At 34.4% G+C, this 19680-nt stretch overlaps 3 protein-coding genes across 3 annotated transcripts; 1 reads left to right on the plus strand and 2 right to left on the minus strand.

Moving 5' to 3' along the window:
• On the minus strand, positions 1-1199 carry LOC132033277 (peroxisomal membrane protein 11A). Its single transcript, XM_059423207.1, has one exon. The coding sequence runs from the start codon at positions 1003-1005 to the stop codon at positions 235-237; it is 771 nt and encodes a 256-aa protein (XP_059279190.1). The 5' UTR covers positions 1006-1199; the 3' UTR covers positions 1-234.
• A 5727-nt stretch (positions 1200-6926) lies between these two features.
• On the plus strand, positions 6927-12835 carry LOC132033268 (uncharacterized). The gene is made up of 4 exons (XM_059423193.1): positions 6927-7356; positions 11534-11675; positions 11764-11905; positions 12265-12835. Exons 1-4 carry the CDS (start codon positions 7032-7034, stop codon positions 12622-12624), a joined length of 969 nt encoding a protein of 322 aa, XP_059279176.1. The 5' UTR covers positions 6927-7031; the 3' UTR covers positions 12625-12835.
• A 2026-nt stretch (positions 12836-14861) lies between these two features.
• Positions 14862-17377, minus strand: LOC132033269 (protein BRASSINAZOLE-RESISTANT 1-like). Its single transcript, XM_059423194.1, has 2 exons — positions 16739-17377; positions 14862-15930 (listed from the first exon to the last, which is right to left on the minus strand). Exons 1-2 carry the CDS (start codon positions 17027-17029, stop codon positions 15241-15243), a joined length of 981 nt encoding a protein of 326 aa, XP_059279177.1. The 5' UTR covers positions 17030-17377; the 3' UTR covers positions 14862-15240.
• Between the last annotated feature and the right edge of the window lie 2303 nt (positions 17378-19680).

A 19680-nucleotide genomic window follows, 5' to 3' on the forward strand; every position in this document is an offset into this window, starting at 1 on the left:
TATCAAAAGCCAGAAACTTTCATTATCAAAGAAAATTATTATGAGTCACAAAGTAACTATCTTTCAGATAGAAATTTCTATCTGCAATGGGATAACATAACATATTGTATACCTCCCTATTCCCTTCTTATTTTGGGTGAAAACAAATTACATTTCTTTTAAAAAACGAATCTTTATCACTAACTAATCCACTTGATTAAGCACAAATCATAACTCCAATCCAACTATCCAAGATCAGCAAGAAATCCAATTCTTATGTGTGCTAATAAGAGCTGATAACAACCCCGCCGACGACAACAACAACGGTGCAGAAAGCAAACCTTTACCATCCCTAATATCAGCCAAACACATTAACCCATCAGCAAAATCTTGAATTACTGATAATCTCTTCATCAACTTTTTAAACCTCAATTTCCTCAATCTCTCCTCTTCCTCAGCATACCCAATTCCCCTAATAATCGAAACCTCAATAGTCGAAAGCAAACACTCTTCATCTTCTTTAATATTTCTCAACTCCCTAACTTTCAAACTCACACTTCCAATATACCCAATAAACTCACACCAAGCACTAATCTTTTGTAAATTACTCAAATTCTTCTTATCAATTAACCCAGCTTTACCCAACCAAACAAATTGCTCAACAAAATAATACAACCCCTCACCACCATAAGCTAAAAACGTTAATATTAACTCTTCTTTTGAACTAACAGAAGCTAAACGGAGTGCATTAACGTCTTGCACGAATTTCCCTAAACGAAATGCTTTACGGCTAACACCAACGTTTGATTCGAAGGATTTTAAACGGTGAGATAACGGAACGGAGTCAGGGATAACGGAAGATGAGAGGATGATTTTGGTTGCGTAACGGGTGATTTTGAGTAATTTGTCAACGCCGTCACGTTTGGAGAGGTAAGCTTCGAGATGGATTAGGAAATCTTTGTTTTTAGGGTTAGGGTTTTGGTGTTTGGGTTGTGAAGAGGAGATAGGGGAAGTTTTGGGTTCCATGGAGATCGGAATTCGGTGAATTGTCAACTGTTTGCTGATGAATTGGGGAAAAAGTTCGCCGGGAAAGTGTTAAACGGGTCTGGCCCAGTGGCCCATATTCATATTTATCTCCATTATGACGTCAGTGCTGATTACTGACTCTTTTTTCTATCTATATTGAGAAATGTGCCAATTATCAGTACCTGATGATAATAGTGTAACTAGGGAATTTATCCGCGCTTCGCGCGGTTTAATAAATTTTATTGAATTTAAGATTTTTTTAACTTCAATCCAAATATAAAAATAAATTATTTATTATTCATTTGTAGACAATAAAAATTCGCGTCAAAAAATAATAATCAAGCAAAGTAAAATATGCAACAATCTTTTGTATTTGATTTCGTTACATAATCTCTTACGAATATAAGATAAATTTGATCTTGAACTTAATGGATTTGATCTTGACTTTACTTGAATTGAAATTTTGAGCTTGATCTTGAATGCGGGTCTTGATCTCTAGAACTTCTAGAGAAATACTTGAATGCTTGAATCTTTTAGGCTTGTAGAGAAATCTATGCGTTTGATCCACGACTCTCTTTCTCTTCGTAGAATTCTCGTCCTTTTTCCGATTATGACTATTTATAGTTGTAGGATGGAAAATAGACGTCTTCTTTCAATGCCGATAAGAAATAACTCTATATAAGTATTAATCAAGTCACAAATATATAATTCTTATTAGAATTTGAGCTTAATGAATTGCACTTTTCATTGTTAGAATTATTGTATAAAGGAAAAAAAAAAGTTTATACTTTAACGTGGGAGCGCATGTAGTTTTACTACATGATTATTTCTTTTTAATCATGATTGATGGTTTAATTATATAAGTATTAGATACACGAACATATTTGTTTTTTTAGAGAGGTGTCACTTGATCTAACAGAATGGGGCATGATTTTTTCCTCTTCCATTCATGGACCTGAGAGACTCTGGTGCATTATTATTCTGTGGAGAATGCACACTCTCAGGCTTTCTTTGAAAAATTACAGCCACAATACCATATATAGAATTGGCCTTGCAAAAGCTTACACTGATAAATTTGGATGGTGATAGCAATCAAACCACTAGTTATACATACTCCCCAAGCAGCAGCAAGCACGGAACACCGACAATAGAGAACTTATAGGGAATTTAAGTTGCATGGGATTGCAAACTGATGTAGACTTAATGAATCAATGGGGGAGTCATAAGAGAAATAATTTTAAGCGGTTATAGTAGTAGTTAGGGTAGAGAGGTGGGAGAAAGAAAGGTAAAGAGAACATATATGTGTACACCTTTTAAATTCTATTATTAAGTGATAGAAGTTAATTTTCAGTTTTCCTTCTTTCCATCATAAAGACTTTTAAAAACCCCGGTTATGGGCAGCCTCTGACCAGTGTAAAAGAACCCAAATTTTTAGCATTTTAGAAGAAGAAAACGGTAGAAAAAAGAAGGAAGGAAATCAATAAATCTTTGTCATAAATATCTTTGCTCCCAGCAATTGTGACCGCTCGGAAAATCGATGACTGCATCAAAGATGCAGTGCTAGTACATCTGGGACTATAAATTATATTTACAGAATACTAATCTATTTTGAAATTAAATCTAGATGAAATAGAAAAAATAGATTTGCTTGCATTTCGCTGACATTCTGGAATTCATATGAAGAAAGCACACGTATTTGAACCCTTGATTTGAAGCCCTTGTTAGCAACAACAACATCTTCTACTGGTCTTCCTTTCTATCTCTGCGATACGGCCTACTCGAAGCCAGGATGTGGGAAACCTTATTGATATAGAAGATATAGAAAAATTATAATGCCAGTTTTTTTTTTTTTTTTTTTAATGTAATGTGAGGCATAAATACTAACAAAATCAAATGTATAGAGAAAAAATACATATAAATAAACAAACAGAAAGCGAATCCAAATAAAAGCATCATATACCTTTTGTAGTTTTACAATGACAGAGGACAATCATCTTAATTGGGGAAAAGAAGCTAACCTTCATCTTATATATATATATATAACGTTAGTCCTCTTATCTACCCTTTCTATCAAAATATGTACATTTAAATGCAAAGAAAAGGATGCATTGTACTAAATGAACAGATCGTATAGGATCATATGAACAAAAGATACTCAATGATAGATTAGAGATGGGATACATACTATTTCAAATAAATTATCATGTAGAAAGTACCGGTGCTACATATTAGTGTCAATGCTCTATCGACTCCCAACTTTTTCTGGATAAACAGACACATATATCATCAAATGCAACTTATTACCACCAGAGCTAGGTCTATGAATAAGTTTTTACAAAGATCGTGAATGTGAAAATTATAGGGAGTTAGAATACTTTTACTCTAAGCCAGCAGTTTGTCCTTGATAAATAGGTAACTTCTGATGAAATGAATATGAGGGAGCACAATAAGGTGTCATAAATGCACACATTAAGCATTTGAGGGTTATGAAAATGAAGAGGTGTGAGTTATGAAGGTGAAATTTTTAAAAAATAATTGAAAAAAATGAGGCAAAAAAAGGAGAAAAAAGATAAATGTCAATGGAGGCCATAGAGAGGTGCCACATAGGATTGTCTATACCTAGCTTTAAATTATATATAGATTGATTTAAGGCCAAAGTCATAGATGGATCCTGAACTTGTCCATTTTTCAAATAATCGAAACGTTTATCCGAACCCTCGAACATAAGATAAACTGTGCCATTTGAACACCTCGTGCCAGCTTGGCACATGCATGCAGTACACTTGCTGTGACATGAAAAAATAGACCAATAAAAATAAGCCATGTCAACAAAAAAAATTAATTTTAAGAAAAATTAATTTTAAAATCTATTTAAATAATTTTAAAAAAAATCTGAAAAACCCAACCCATCCTCTCCAATAACCCCTTCACCGCCACCACCACTACCTCCGCCGCCGGGCACCGCCGCTTCAAAATCTATTTAAATAATTAAAAAAAATGGTGCCGTTTTTCGTCGGAGATTTGTTTAAATAGATTTTGAAGTGGAGCGGCGGCGGATGCAGCAGCAGCAGTGGCAAAGTGGGCTATCGGTGAGGATGGGTTCGGGTTTTCAATTTTTTTTAATTATTTAAATAGATTTTAAAATAGAGTTTTTGTTAAAATTAATTTTTAATGATTAAAATTTTTTAAAAAAAAATTTTGGTCTCTTTACCGTTTAAAGCGATTATCGTACATGCGTGTGCCCGGGGCACGAGGTGTTCCAATGGACAATTTATCTTATGTTCGAGGGTCCAGATGGTCAATGTTTCAGTTAAAGGATCTAAATGGAAAATCAGGACAAGTTCAGGGGTTCATCTATGACTTTGGCCTTGATTTAATCCTCTCTCCCAATTTATACTATACCGTTCAAATTTTGAGAGTCAATCTTTTTTATTTTAACTGTAAATTTGAATATACAATCTTTAAGCTTTTTAAAAATACTTACATATTTAGAAGTTACATAAAAAGTACTCCTTCCGTCTCAAAAAGATTATCTTAGTTTGACTTGACACATAATTTGAGAAATAAAGAAGGACTTTTGAAATGTGTGTTTCAAAAAAAGCCTTAGATATTTGTATGGCTATAAATCATCTCATAAAGTTAAATTATTTTTAAATATAAAAATAATCTTTTTGGGACAAACTAATAAGGAAAGTAAGATAATCTTTTTGAAACGGAGGGAGTATTATATGTCACAATAATTAATAATTTCAAAAATATCCAAGGGGCATATGAATAAATCAGAGTAAAAAAAATTTTTATTTGACTCTCAAAATTTGAACTATATCACATAAATTGGGACAAAGGGAGTTCTTTTTTTTTTTTTTTTTTTCTTTACACATTTGTTTAAGACTCACATGGAAGATTAATTTAGGTTAATTGTATTGATATATTTACTTGCTCGATTTTGATATTTGCCTGATGCACCATGAGGTTTCATCTAAATATTTGAACTTTAAAATAAACAACATAAGCTTGGTCAGCGGTCACAATTGTTCAAAATACTAGTTTTAAGAAATTCAGGTGTTTCGATGAAATCCCTTTGAGTAAGGGGGCTGGGATGCCAAAACGAACAAAAAGAGGTGCCAATCAGGCTATTTAGTCATTAGTTTGATCATACCGACAAAATTCTATCAATGACCTTCTACTAGATATTTCGAGAATGAAGAAATTCTTATCAAGGAGCGTTACTTTTATTAGGTGTTACATGACTCGAATTTAAATTAATCAGTAAATTTTGAATACCAACTAATTGAACAAAAAAACATCACCTAGACAATAGGGAAAGAAGATTCACCTGCTTTAGAGTATTTGTGAAGTTACGTCGGCATAATTTGTTGACATGTCACGTTTAAAGCATCTGTTTAATAGTTATATGATAACAGAGAGATTTATAATGAATTGTTAAATAAGTCGAGAAATCTATTTTATTATTCAAACTAGATGGTATGTGCATCGTCAAGGTAATAATTCACAGGCCAAAGAAGTTAAATTTGTTAATCATAGTCTATAGAGTGCAAGTTTAGTAATCTCATGATCACTACAATTAATCCATCGTTTAATATATTTTCTTAAAATCAAAACATTTCCTTTTTCTACTCAAACCATAAGACTTGATATCGGAAAAGGGAAGTGGATTAAAGGGATAAAACCAGCCAACTTACCAGTAGGCTGCCCCAATTGGGATTGACTGAAGGCCCATTCTACTTTACAGTCCAAAATTGACTGGGTAAACAAGGACTACATAGCCGTTGCGCCTGAAAATTGGTCCCCCATTTTTTCGTGGTGGGCTTTGTATTCTTTCCGTAACGGTAAGGGAATCGTCTTTTAACCAACTCCCACTTTTGAAACCAACTGAATGTGACTCTTTGCCTGAATAAGACATGAGTCTTCAACTGCTTCCTTCAGCCTAATTTGTTCCTTCCAAGCTTCGTTTGCTATTCTTATTTTGCCCTCCCCATAATGTTATATTGTTTAATACAAACAACAAATAATAACATACCCATTATAATTTCACCAGTGTAGTATGAGAAGAATAGGATGTACGCAGACCTTATCCCTACCTCGTGGAGGTAGAGAGACGGTTTCTAAAAGACTCTCAACATCATATAATTTAATGAATCAAGAATATAACTGATTTCAGAAACTGATATTTTGTAGAATAATATTTGAGTTGGTCTTTTTTGTTTAAATCACAAAATTGAGTGCAAGACAATTTACAACTATATTCCATCTTGGTTAATTGAAGGATCGCCCAAGAGCAAATTCGAGCTTGATTTTACATATCGTGCAATATTATGAGTTCAAAGTCTAATAATAGTATGCCGTTTATTACTTGATTAATTTTCTTCCTCCTCAAATATGAAATGATAACAAAAAGAGAGAGAAAACATAAAGTGCAAAACCTAAAGACAAATATATCACAACAACTTACAAATTATTATATCAGTATTTCACATAATAAGTGTGAGTGTAATTCAAATATCCTTTTTTTGTTCTTTCTTTCCAATTTTTTAAAAAGTTAAATTTGAAATATATTATTTTCTTCATTACCTTTTACTTGTTCAATTTGCATTTTGCATTATTCTTAAGAAATATTAATCAAGTTCTTATTCTATTATCAATAGACTTTAAAAAATCAAATTGGTTATTAGCAGTCTAATTAGTTTAGCAAATGTCTACTTAATAATAATAAGTTTTTTTTTTTTTTTTTTCAAAGAATGGCAAAATGGGGAAATCAGTAAAATTCAACATTTCCGTCTAAAGCCCCCAAAAGGAAAGAACATCCGACACGTCAAAAGTAGTACTATCACCGAACGTTAAATTCCAAACAGTTTCCGTTTTTATAAAACCTTCAAAAACATTCGTCCGTTATTCAGTCGTTTTTCTTCTCTACTTGTCTCTCTTCACACTCCACTACTACTCTCCCACCATTTCTACATTCAACAATAGTCTCAGCCTTCGAATATTATCTCACTATTTCCACAATGTCGTCTTCACCGGAGCTCCGAAAAATACTCGGGCCGGGTGGGAACCGGGTCAGAGATTCAGAAGAACAGAAAAGAAACAAGGAAGGAATGAAGAAACCTGTTAGAATGCCAAAGACAAGTTTGCCCTTGCAGAGTAATGGATCAGTTGATAGCTCTTCATCGGACACGTCAATTAAGAAAATTGTGAATTCAAAGAGAAGAGTTGTTGAAAGGACCAAAAAACCTGCTAAAGTTTTTCCTCATCATGGAGTTGAAACTTTGTCTTTGTCTTCAGTGGTTTCAGTTCCGGTTAAACGTTGTGATTGGATAACAACTAACTCGGGTAATTTTTGAATTTTTAACCTCATTTTTTGATGTTACGTTTCTTGTTGTGTATGTGTGGTGTGACAGAATTGCAAAGGTGGACACTTTACGTGTTCTCGAGTTTGAGTTTAATGAATTATGTTCAGTTGCAGCCAGTGGAGACTATGATTTTTACAAAGGGGTGTCAAAATATGAAAAAGTAAATATACGAAGAAATAAAGGGGATTCAACATATGATATATATACATTAAAAAAAAGAAGTTATTTTTACGTATCTACACAGTGTAATTTTCCCAGCAAAGTGGTGTATGCATGTGGCTCTGCCACTGATTGCAGAGTGCGAAACTAAATTACAAGCTTATTATTTCGAGGCGGAATTAGAAATTTTAAGTTTATGAGTTCTAGAAAGGACAACTTACTTGGTTCTGAATAATTTATTAATACACATTAAGTGAATTTTTAGGCTGGGTATGTTGTTGTTGTTATTAAGTGAAGTTTTAAACACAAATACAGAGTCTGGGCCAGCTATTGATTGGGTTATGCCGAATCCATAGACATGATTGTAGCTCCAACCCATAGTTTATAATGATAATTACATAACAGGATTGCTCGAAGTTTAACGAGGATGGTTTGTTGGTTCGTATTTAATCATAGTGCGTGAATGCAAGATATTGGGACGCGTAGGGATAAGTGGGAGATTTAGAATAAGGCGTATTATTTAGTATCTAACAAATGGACCGGAATATAGCAAAGTGTTCCGAAATATCTGTATAGTGGACTCTTAATGGATTTGGGATTGGGGCCTGGTAGATTGATATTCTTTGAAAGGCCTGTGGGGGTCGGGGACTAACTTCCAGCAGTTCCATAGTGAACAAAAGGAACTTGATGATCTGATCTCTGGTTTTCTTAATGTATAAAATGCAACTCGTATGTTACCTAACATCCAATGAGCAGAATATAGGTCACTCCTTCATTGGCAAATTACAAATTTATATACAAATTTTCATAATTAGTGCATTCCATTTGAGTTGGAATTATTTGATCTTTACTGTTTTACTTGTTAAGTCCTAGGGGTTTGGAATGAAGGATCTTTTAGTCTAATACTTTCTTCATCTACAAAAATAGATGTAACATCTACAAGTTTATCCTGCATGTTTACCTTCCTGAGAAAAAGGTTTATCCTGGATAATGACGAGGACTCTTAGAGTTTTTTTATAAGTTTAGCTCACCCTTCGAATTTAGCTTCACTCAAGCCCATAAATTCCTGTTCTCAATGCACCGGGACCACTTCGGTCAAGTTCTGTTAATAAAGAGTCGATGCAAGGCGCAAAAGAGTGACTTTCCTCTTTATGTTAGCAAGTTCTAGAATTTCCATCTTCTGATTCCTGCAATCCCTCTTCCATCAAGTGCTTAGACAATTAAGATTGATTTTATTTAAGTATAAATAAATGACCCTTTTCTTCTAACTACTCTTGTTACATCCTCATCTTTATTCATTGGACTAGCCATGATACAACTTGTTCCTCCATTGAGCAGGGGTTTCAAAGTTTGCTAATATACCAAGTCGGCAGTGGTTTCAAAGTTTGCTAATATACCAAGTCGGCAGTGCAGACCGTGAGATATTAGTGTTAAGGTTGGGGAAAAGTGTCAATTTAGTTGGTGATTTCATAGAAAAGACACTAATTTACGCAATATATTCTGTTCACCCAGATCCAAACTGATGATTAAAGAACTTGGTTAGGACAAAGAAAGTTATGTTTTATAAATGATAAGGAAGTTAAATACAGAACATCAACTCTAATAGGGAGGATTATATCTATAGAGGTAATAGTGACTGATCTAAATTGGGAAGCAAGTTTTGATCTTTATAATGAAGTAAAGATGCAATATTGCGTCAATGGTCCAAACTTTTATTGTATAAAAGGGTTATCAGGTTTAAGGACAGTTGACCTTAAGCTTTTGTTAGTAATTTTCCTCCCTTGAGGCTATTGCAAATGAGTTGATGCATGGTGACTGCAGACGTTGGAGGAGGAAGGAAAACACCCTGCATCCGTCCCTCCTCTCCTGGGTTATCAAATGACTCAAATGGTCAACCCTTAACTCTTTGATATAGGGATGCGTGTTGTTATGCTATAAGATGGATTAATTGCTACCCGTTTAGTAAAAAATAAAATCAAAGAGAGTGTAATTCGAAGAAAATGCTTCTGCTTTGAAGTTGTTAGGATCTCACATTGGTCAAGTCTATGGGTTTGCTAAATCGTTTTTGGAATTGATTCAGACCCGTGGTCCATTTCCCTTATGTGATATTAGAGGCAGGCCCATCCCTAATGTTTGACCACCTATGTTATGTCACTTAATGCTCTAAATATCTGGACTTGTGCATGCAAGGAGGTGTTAGAATCCCACATTGGTTAAGTACATGACCTTGGGAAATCCTCACCAATTAACCTACCTTTTGTAGGTAAATTAAGCTCAAGGTCCATTTTTCTACAAAAGTATTGTGAATTGAGCTAAAATAAAAAGTTTGGACTTTCATATTGTAACATAGGGAGGACAATCTTTTGGAAAATGTATTTTCCTTTTCCTTCTGGAAGAAAAATAGTGCTGCCTTATTCTGACTCTTGAGAGACACACATAGAGTTGACAAAATCCGCGTTCTGCTTTTTCTTGTGTCTTTAGTGTTTGGTAGATAGGTTATAGTAGTATTACTATGTTCTTGAGGCTTGTTCATGATTTCATCTTCTAGTCTTGGCTGGTATTATTTGGAGTCAAGCATCAGCAATTCCTAGGTTATCAACAATGACGACCCTCTTGTTTATTATATTTGCAAATTTCTTCCGCTAACTTTCTGCTATAAGAGGCATTAACCACTTGGTGCACGTTTGCTCACTGATAGTGATGAAGAACAATATAAAAGCTGAAAAGGAAAGAGAGCATGGGACCCATTTGCAAATGTAATTCCACAGGCCATCCTGATATTGCTAAGTTGAGATTTGGTAGGACCACAAAATTGTATGCTTCTTCCCTGCAACATTGAGGTTAGGTTTGAATCACCAAGAAAGGAAAGTGTAAAAAAGGTGCTATTGACTCCTGGCTTGGGGGGTGGGGGGTGGGGTTTGGGGGGGGGCAGGATCAAGGAAGTTTGTGTTTTACATGGCTATGTCTCAGAAGGTTTAATGTTATTTCCCTTATTAGAGGTTAATGTGCTTCACCTTTAATAGGCACTATCGGTTGTCATATGTATTATCCATATAGGCAACTTTTCCGATTTGGCAATAAAATCATGTTGCTAGAAGAATTTATTTGGAAATGGATATTTTCTCATATCTGTTCATAAGTTCTGAATCACAGTTTGACTTTGAATGTTTAGGTTATGCATGTCAGTTTTTTATGTTATTACATCAGAATTTCCTATTTTCTTGATTATAATAGAAATTGACGGATTGTTTTCTTCTGGCAATCATCTGTCTTGAGATCTTTTTCCAAATTTTCTTGTTGTTTAGTCTTAAAAGGAGACCAGAGGATATACTTTGCTCTATGGCAAGCCATGGGCCAAGCCAAACCATCAAAGAAGGGCCAGGGCCTTGTTATTCTTTTCGCTTAATGTATATGGGTTGAAAACTTGAAATTGTAAATTAGTAGAAGTGTGCCTATCTATGTATTGCAATTTTCGAGCTTGGGGATTGACAGCTCTCAACCTGATGAATTCGGGAATCTAGTAAGACATTATGGGGTTTTTTGGTAGTTTTTAGCCACTTCATACTGTAGTTGTTTTGACAATAATTAATGCATATAGATAACTGGAAACAACATCTTCGCTCATTTGTTTTTCATACTATAGGTAGATTGTATCTGCAGATTTTGGTTTTGATAAGACCTTCTGTCCTACCGCTTCAAATGATGATTGTAGCTGTTAATTGGTCTACTTAGATTCACATTTTTCTTCTGCCAGCAATCACTAGAAGCTTAATGGAGCTAATTGGTGAATATTTGAAGTTGTCTAACTTTCTAAAATGGAGAATGAACAAATGAAGTCCAAAACAGTTGAGACTGAAAAGCTATTGTATCATGACCACTAGTTTCACTGAGACACTATTGCAGTAATTCTTTAAGAGAATTTTGTTGGAGCAAATTCCGCCCTCCATCAGGGGAATAATCAACCTTCATTAACCTATCTCTGTTATTCTTTTTTGCAGAACCCCTGTATATATCATTCCATGACGAAGAATGGGGAAACCCAGTTTATGACGACACAAAACTATATGAACTACTTGCCTTATCACAAGCATTGGCAGAAATGACATGGCCTGCAATCCTTAATAAGAGACACATATTCAGGTCCACTATTAAAGATCATCTCTCAAGCTTCGGAAGTAGCTTACTTATATCCATAAGTTTGAAAATTACTTATGATTGCATCTTGCAGGAAGTTGTTTGATAACTTTGATCCATCATCTCTTGCAAATATTAATGAAAAAAGGTTGCGGTCATTAACAGAAAGTGGAAAGTCATTGCTCTCTGATCCAAAGATTCGTGCAATTGTAGAGAACGCAAAGCATTTCCAGAAGGTAAAAAGAACGTCTATCAAGTACCTTTTTTTTTTTTTTTTTTTTTTTTTTTTTGATGAAGGTCTATCAAGTAGCTTTAGACCCGAAGTTGCAAAACTGATCCTAAACTGCTTCGCTCTTTCCAAATATAGACGGATTTTTTACTTGCTTCAAATCTTGAATCAAGTTATTATTTTTGAGACTTAGAAGGAACAACTAATTCTATTTTTACTATATTGTCCAAAAACACACCCAAGAGTAAATAGTAACTTTAGAATGTAAACCTTTTCACTAGAACAAATAGTGTAATTATTTTGTATGAACATGTCAACTTTTCGACAACCTGTTGCTCATCTGGTGCATAATCACTGGTCGTGCAGATTCAGCGGGAGTTTGGGTCCTTTAGCAACTACTGCTGGCGTTTTGTAAATCACAAGCCAATAAAAAGTGGATTTCGCTACGCGCGTCAAGTACCGGCTAAAACACCAAAATCAGAACTTATGAGCAAGGACCTGATGAAAAGGGGCTTCGTTTGCGTGGGACCAACAGTAGTCTATTCATTCATGCAAGTGGCAGGGATATTTAATGATCATCTCGTTACATGCTTCAGATACAATGAATGTAACAACAATAATGTCAAAGAGCATTCACAAACGAAGTTAGTAAAGACAGATACACAAGGCCGGGACCCTGCTGAGAAGAACACACATATGAGTCATGACCATTTGAGTTTGACATAGCTGATATCCTCCGTGGATTTGTATTAATAGTCTTGACACACTTTTAACGTACAGGATTCTAATTACAAGAGTGTTACTTTGGTTGATAGTCTTTTCAGCTTTGCCAGGCGTGTATTTAGTAACTTCCTAACCTTTGTATTTGTCATGTATGAAGAGATTGAAGGTTTGTACTTGTATCTATAAAATTTGGTGTCTGCTAATTTTTAATGTTTGATCATACTGGTAGTTTTTTTTTTTTTTCGTTGGAGGAAAGGTTCCAGTTTGCCCTTGTACTATATCCGAAATTGCTCAATTTTGCACGCCATTACACTTTTGGTCATTTATATCCTTGTTGCAAATCTCTGGTATTTGCTTGCCCTTTCCATTAACGGACTTCCTCGCTAATGGGTGGACTTCATGTGTCCACATCTTTCAAAAGGAAAAAAAGTTTGACGTTCAACTGTTGACGATGATTTAAAACTTTAACATCAGGTTGAAGCTCTGTTAGAGATAGGTAATATTAAGAGGTGAAAGCTTTACAGAGGCGAAGTTGCTCAATTTCAAATAGTACAGGGACAAATTTGACCTTTTCTTTTACTAACCTTTCCCATTTTTGCTCAGCAATTTACTAATGCTGGACCCTGTTGGCAGTGTCTACATGTTTGGCTGCAATAAAATCCATCAGCTATACATATACATGTAAAATCCATAATTGGTGTTGTTTGAAAACTGTTTGACATAACCACGTGTTTGAGAATATTGTAGGTCTTGTATCTTGATTTTGCTAAATAGGGGCAAACAGAGGCGGAGCCTAGTTATTTAGTTTATGGGTTCTCGATCATAGTTCTGTTTGCATACTGAGTTTTTATTATACTATTTGTATATATTAAATGATTCTTTTAACACAAATATAAGGGTTGAGGCGGATCCAAAATTTTGAATTTATGATTTCTGAATTCTAGAAAGGCAATTTACTGAGTTCGGATAATTTCTTTATACTTGTTCACCGGATATCGTAACACATACACAAAGTTTTGGCTGAAATTACTGAATTTTGGCGAATTCGTAGCTAGACCTCCGACTCCGCCTCAGGGGCAAAAGGATAAGCAAGACATGTGACAATAACCGCGTATGAAGAAAAATAAAGATAAAACTACTGTAGGGGAACGTGTGTAATACAGTAGTACAGAACCCCACAACCAGACATCAAATCGTGGTCTTGTACATTAAATCGGTTAAACACCATTTGTTTAATATTTTTCTTGTTTGTCTGTGCTTGTGTTGATAACAAACGTGTGCATGAACATGCCATGATCATTAATTGTAGTAGTTGACTAATGGGGCCATAGAGGAAGAAAGAAAATTCAAGAATTTTGATTTGATTGTCAAAGACTGCCAACTTCTTGATACCTTCTTGCAATAGACCATCCCTATAGAGACATGACAATTGGACACACATTGGAAGGATACTTTCATACGAAAGTGATTAAGTTGTTTCGATTACAGAATGATGTGTGTCTGTTAGAGCAAATTAGATGATCTGAGCCGGAGAAATTACCCCTCTTTTCCTCACTCGAGCTATCCCTCTTTCCCTCACTCTCTCTCTCCTTTTTTTTTGGATGAAGTAAGTGGTATTAATCAAAGGACTCTCTCTCTCCTTTTTCTAATATGAACCTTGAGCCATTGGGTCATCAAAGTCTTGCGCAAGTCCTTCCATTATTCTATAGGCCAACTAAAACAAGCAAAGTACTACTCCAATGAGAACAAAATTATTTAAAGGAACCACACTACACGTTGCTGAGATAGTTGACTAGATAAAGAGGGAAATTGTACAAAGACTTGAGTTACTTAGAACATCACAAACGGCACACAGAAGTGAGATTTTTTGGCATAGAATACTTGGTCGTTAGATTACATACAAATGCTGCTGACTGCATATAATTAGTTTCTTCTATTGGAGGCTTATTGCTCATGGCACCCTTCCTAGAAGGTGGCTATGGGAGTAGGTGCTCTATATATGTAATGTTTTTTCTTTGTTAATGGTAATATTCACATGGTTACCGAAAAGAAAAAAAAAATGAGGACAAAATATAGAACTCAGAAACAAAGGCAACTGGCAATTTTGTGTAGAAAACAGGTTGTGTATGGACTTTGATGCACTTGGTATACTTTGATCTAGACATAAAGCATCAAAGAGACTAAATAATAATACATCCATCGATTTCGAATTGAAGCTAGATCATTAAACAAGAACCCAGTTGCACAGCAACAAAGAGATCTACTATAATCAAGAAAAAAATTGTGGATAGTTCAGGTTTGTGGAGAACTCTTGCTAGGCTACAATGACTTAAAACAATTCTCAACCACAAGGAGACAGAAACCACCATCTATCTACACCTAAATGCTTGTGACAAGACCCAAATAAACTTAAGGGACTTCCACAGATTAAGAACAAAAGGTAAAAAAATGTTTCTATATAAGGTAAACAGCAACAGCAACTGCAACAGCAACAGAGAACATCAAATCCATCCTAAGATGCATTACATGCAAGATCTACATTTGGCCAACTTCATCTCTGCAAACAGAAATTGTAGATGAAACACGAACATCCTTGTCTTGTTCTTTTGATCATGAAAATCACATCCGACCACTCCCATGTCCGAGTGTGAGCTCCAAATCATCTAAACCAACCTCGTGAATCTTTTCTCCTTCCCATGCAGCCTTCACTGATACATTCTCAAAGTCAAACTCTATACTCTTACCCTTGTCGATGATCATATCATTTGAAGGAATTCTCTGAGCTGGAGGTTTAATAAGATTAAAAGTCGGAGACATTGGGACCCCATTGGCTCCATACTTTTGAAAGCTCATCCACTGGCCAGAATCAATAGTGGACGTATCAGATTCATCGCATTCCGGTATAGTGGCAGGAGTGAATCGCTGACCTCGAGTTGGACTAGTTGGGGCTGAAGCAGCAAAGAAAGGGATATTCAAAGCAGACATCGATTCTCTGGCCAGAGTCTCAAGATTAAATGTTTGCTTAGGGTGTCTAGTTGGTGATGAAAGAGGTGGCGTTACAGGGGCACTGTTCGATATTCGTAAAGGTGGTAGCGACGAAGGAATGGAATTATGGAGAAATGCAAACGGGTGAGGGGGCAAGTTGGCATCGCCACGTGATGGACTAGGGAAAGACGAGGATGTTGGACTGGGTTGGTAAGAGGGAATTGGGCTAGCAAAGTATGAAGATGGGGGACTTGGATGTCGTGAAGAACTTGGAGTAATGTTGGCTGAAGTGCCTCCAATCTCCATTGGAGTTGGCCTGCATCCCTGAAACATAGTAAAAGAAGATTTTTTTACCAAACTAGTGAACATAAATGATTAAAGGCTAGCGAAGAAAGTACTATAATGCTGTCATCAAGAAGGCCATGCTAATTTCTCAGACAAAATTGTATTCACCTAAATCATTGTCTTATTTGTTTAAGTTTAAGAACAAGAGTCACACAATTAAGATGAACCAAAAGGCATTAGGAGAGAAGTTCTATGAATTTTGAGTTCAAAGACAATTTTCCTCAGTAATTTGAGATTAAAACTTTAACATATTTCAACTTGGAATCTTGAAAAGTATTTCATAAATAAGAAAAAAACATCAACTAAATGCACCAAATCCCACATTAGACACCCATTTCTATATTAAGAGCAGTCAATTCTCAAGGTAAATTCTTCCTTTTTCGCCCTCTTCTTGTGTTTCAGAAAACAACTTCCATTCTCTGACAAATTAACTTTATAGGTTCATACCAATCTTCCAGAAATGAGAACATGAACACATTAGAAGTATTTTTTTTTTTAAAAAAATGAATTGAGCAAATCCAGCTAATTAGCTAAGAATTAAGATGCATGAAAAGTTCAAAAGACAAACACAAAATCCCAGATCAGAAACACTTAAACAGTTTAAATTCCACTGAAAACAGATAAAAATGATAATCTTGATCCAAATTGAACAACCCCATTTCCCAAATCTATAGATCTAACCAAAACCCAAGCAAAAACCCATCACCCCATTAATTCAAGCAAGCAACAACTAACACTAACACAACATCAATTTACATAGAGCAAATAAAAGAGAAAAAGTAGTAACCTTGCGATAAGTAGTGCCATCAGGCTCAACAATCCATCCAGCTTCAGCACAAAGAGCTTTAAGAACTTCATTATTATCACAATGTTTAGGAAGATTATAATTCCCTTGTGCTCTTAAACCACTATAAATCTTAGCTGCAATTGCCCTTCTTCTCCTTTCTCTTCTCCTATTATTCTCTCTTTCTCTCCATGATGGTTTCCTCCTACCAGCACCACCACTTGCCACCGCTCCTCCACCACTTCCACCACCGCCCGCCGCCGCAGAAGAACTTTCCGGCGACTCCCACATCATTTTCTTGAAATTTTTGCTCTCTCAAAATCAAGAAAATGGGGTTTTTTTTTTCTGTTTCTTGAAAATTTTGCCAACTGAAAATCAAGAAAATGGGTTTTTTTTTTTTTTCTGTTTCTTTTGTGTGAGATATATAGATTGATTAGAAGAAAGAATGGGGTTGGTCCCAGGTGGGTGTTCAGACAGCAGGTGGGTTTAGTACAGTGTGGTGTATAGGGTAATAGGCTGCCACTCTATAAAGCATTTTTGGGACTACTACTCACGAGAAATACGCTCCCAAAGTGTGCTTATACGAGAATCTCACTCATTTTCTACTTTCTCTCTCTCTTTGTGTGTGTGTGTGTTTTTGTTGTGTGTGTGTATATACGTAGTGCTTTATTATTATGTCTATATATAATCATGATGAGAATGGGGTTTGTGTTTTTTAGCAGAGATTGTCATAATTGATGAGATAAAGTTTGTTACAGGCTTGACAAGACTCTTAATGTGTTTACACTCGATACTCCAAAGAAACTTTGACTGCTCTTTTAGATTTTGTTAATTAAAGTGATTAGACTATATGTTTTAACCGTTATTAAGATTGGAATTATAATTGTAAACTAGAGATGGTGATATTATTGAAATAATTTTTTAACTATCTAATGTAGTAGGATAATAATTGCTATGTTATTTATAATTTAATATATAATTATTTTAGTATTAAATATGTAATAAATTCGTCAACATAAACTTGCGCATATTGTCGATCTTCAACTCTAGAAAAGAAAGAGGATTGTGATAGACAGACAATAAGTATATCACAACAAAGAGAGGCGACCCAACGACTAAGGGTGTTTTAAAATGAGGTTGAGTGCACGGGTTCGATTGTCGTGTTAACATTTTGACGATGATATGAAATGAATTTAAATGAGAAGTACAAATTCATACGATCGACCTCAATTTATTTGAGAATAAAGTGTAATCGTAATTGTTGTATTTTGGTATTAAATAATTATTTTAACTTATGTATATATCTTCTTTAGACCCCACTAATGAAATTATCTTTGGATTTGTTATTGTTGTATATACATATTTTACGCCGCAAGTACATATTGAGATAAATAAGTAGTTTAGATTGAAGATTGATCTAAATAAGTAGTAGTTTAGATTGAAGATTGATCTAGTGTCAATGACATATGTAATTTGTGGATTTTACAAATTCTACAAGGGTGGGTTGCATTTAATTTATTTTAACACTTAAATGGACAATCAAATATTAGTAAATGCAAAAATTAATAGAAAAGGAAATATTGTGAGAACAAGAAGAAGAGCTCGCGGTGCAAACGAAAAAAACAATAGAAATATAAGAAATAGACCGTAATATGAGAGACGTAAAATGTTCCACGTAATATTAGACAAGTTAATTAATCAAAATTTAATTATTTGGAGAAATATTATTACCCCAATTTTTTTTTTTTAAAATAGTACTAGTAGTTAAATTGTTTTAAGACTCTCATGGGTTTACACTCTATACTCCTAAAAGCTTTGACTGCTCTTTTAGATTTTAGTAATTAATTGATTAGACTATATGTTTTAACCGTCATTAAGATAAGAGTTAAATTGTTAACTAGAGATGGTAATATTGTTGGAATAAATTTATAACTATCTAATGAAGTAGGATCCTAAATGATCTATTATTATAAGTTTTATCTAAAATGATTTTAGCGTTAAACAATAAATTCGTCAAGAGTGAGCTTGCTCGTTTTATAAATTTTAAGCTCTGATGAAGAAGAAGCATTGTGATAGACAGACTAGCATAAATGTCAACTCATGATGAATTCATAGCTAATAGAGACGACCTAGTGGCCAAGAGTATTTTAGAATGAGGGTTCGATTGTCGTGTTAATCTTTTGATGATGATATGAGATGAGGTTAAGAAGTGGGGATTCATATAGTTAACCTTAATTTGTTTGGAAATAAGACGTAATAGTTGCTCTATTTTGGTATTAAATAATCATTTTAACTTTTGCATTTAAATTATTTTTTACACATAAATTGGACAGTCAAATATAATTGGGCGTAAAGATAAAAGTGCATCTTCTTTTTATTGGTTACAAATGTTTGTTTGAAGAATAGCTCACTTTGAAAATGAAAAAAAACAATAGAAATATGAGAAATAGACCTTAATATTACAGGCTTCCACGTAATATTAGACAAGTAAAGTAATATTAGTTTAATTATTTGGAGCAGTATTATTCTATCCGCACTAAAAATAATGAAGATGTACTTATTTAGGTAGTCGAATATGTAATTTTAAAAGTATAATTAGTAATTTTTAATTTTAGTTTAAGTTGTTTTACGATAAAAAGGTTAAAGGTCGAGCTCATTGTGGTCTGAAAAGGAATGGAGGTGACGAGGAAAGTGAAGTGACAGTGTGGGGATCAGATCAGGTGATTAGAGAGACAATCAACAAGAATTGACTGTCTGATTTTAGTGCAAACTCTGCCATACCAATGATATTTAAGATGATTAATTTTTTTTAATATTTTGTACTAAATCAAACTGCAATACATAAATTGAAATAAATCGGAAAAAAGAATATAGCATACAAGACGTATGTATATACGTAGTACTAATCCTTGTGAATGTGGGGGACAATTATTTTTCTTTTTACA

The sequence above is a fragment of the Lycium ferocissimum genome, chromosome 10 (genome assembly GCF_029784015.1).
Source record: "Lycium ferocissimum isolate CSIRO_LF1 chromosome 10, AGI_CSIRO_Lferr_CH_V1, whole genome shotgun sequence".
NCBI classification, from domain to species: Eukaryota; Viridiplantae; Streptophyta; class Magnoliopsida; order Solanales; family Solanaceae; genus Lycium; species Lycium ferocissimum.

What these genes read in the sequence shown, in the direction of transcription:
- LOC132033277 (XM_059423207.1), bottom strand. Translation starts at nt 1,005, where the DNA reads ATGGAACCCAAAACTTCCCCTATCTCCTCTTCACAACCCAAACACCAA.
- LOC132033268 (XM_059423193.1), top strand. Translation starts at nt 7,032, where the DNA reads ATGTCGTCTTCACCGGAGCTCCGAAAAATACTCGGGCCGGGTGGGAAC. An exon ending in AATAAGAGACACATATTCAG is followed by an intron (nt 11,676 to 11,763) that starts GTCCACTATTAA and finishes TGCATCTTGCAG; the next exon opens with GAAGTTGTTTGATAACTTTG. An exon ending in ACGCAAAGCATTTCCAGAAG is followed by an intron (nt 11,906 to 12,264) that starts GTAAAAAGAACG and finishes CTGGTCGTGCAG; the next exon opens with ATTCAGCGGGAGTTTGGGTC.
- LOC132033269 (XM_059423194.1), bottom strand. Translation starts at nt 17,029, where the DNA reads ATGATGTGGGAGTCGCCGGAAAGTTCTTCTGCGGCGGCGGGCGGTGGT. An exon ending in ATGGCACTACTTATCGCAAG is followed by an intron (nt 15,931 to 16,738) that starts GTTACTACTTTT and finishes ACTATGTTTCAG; the next exon opens with GGATGCAGGCCAACTCCAAT.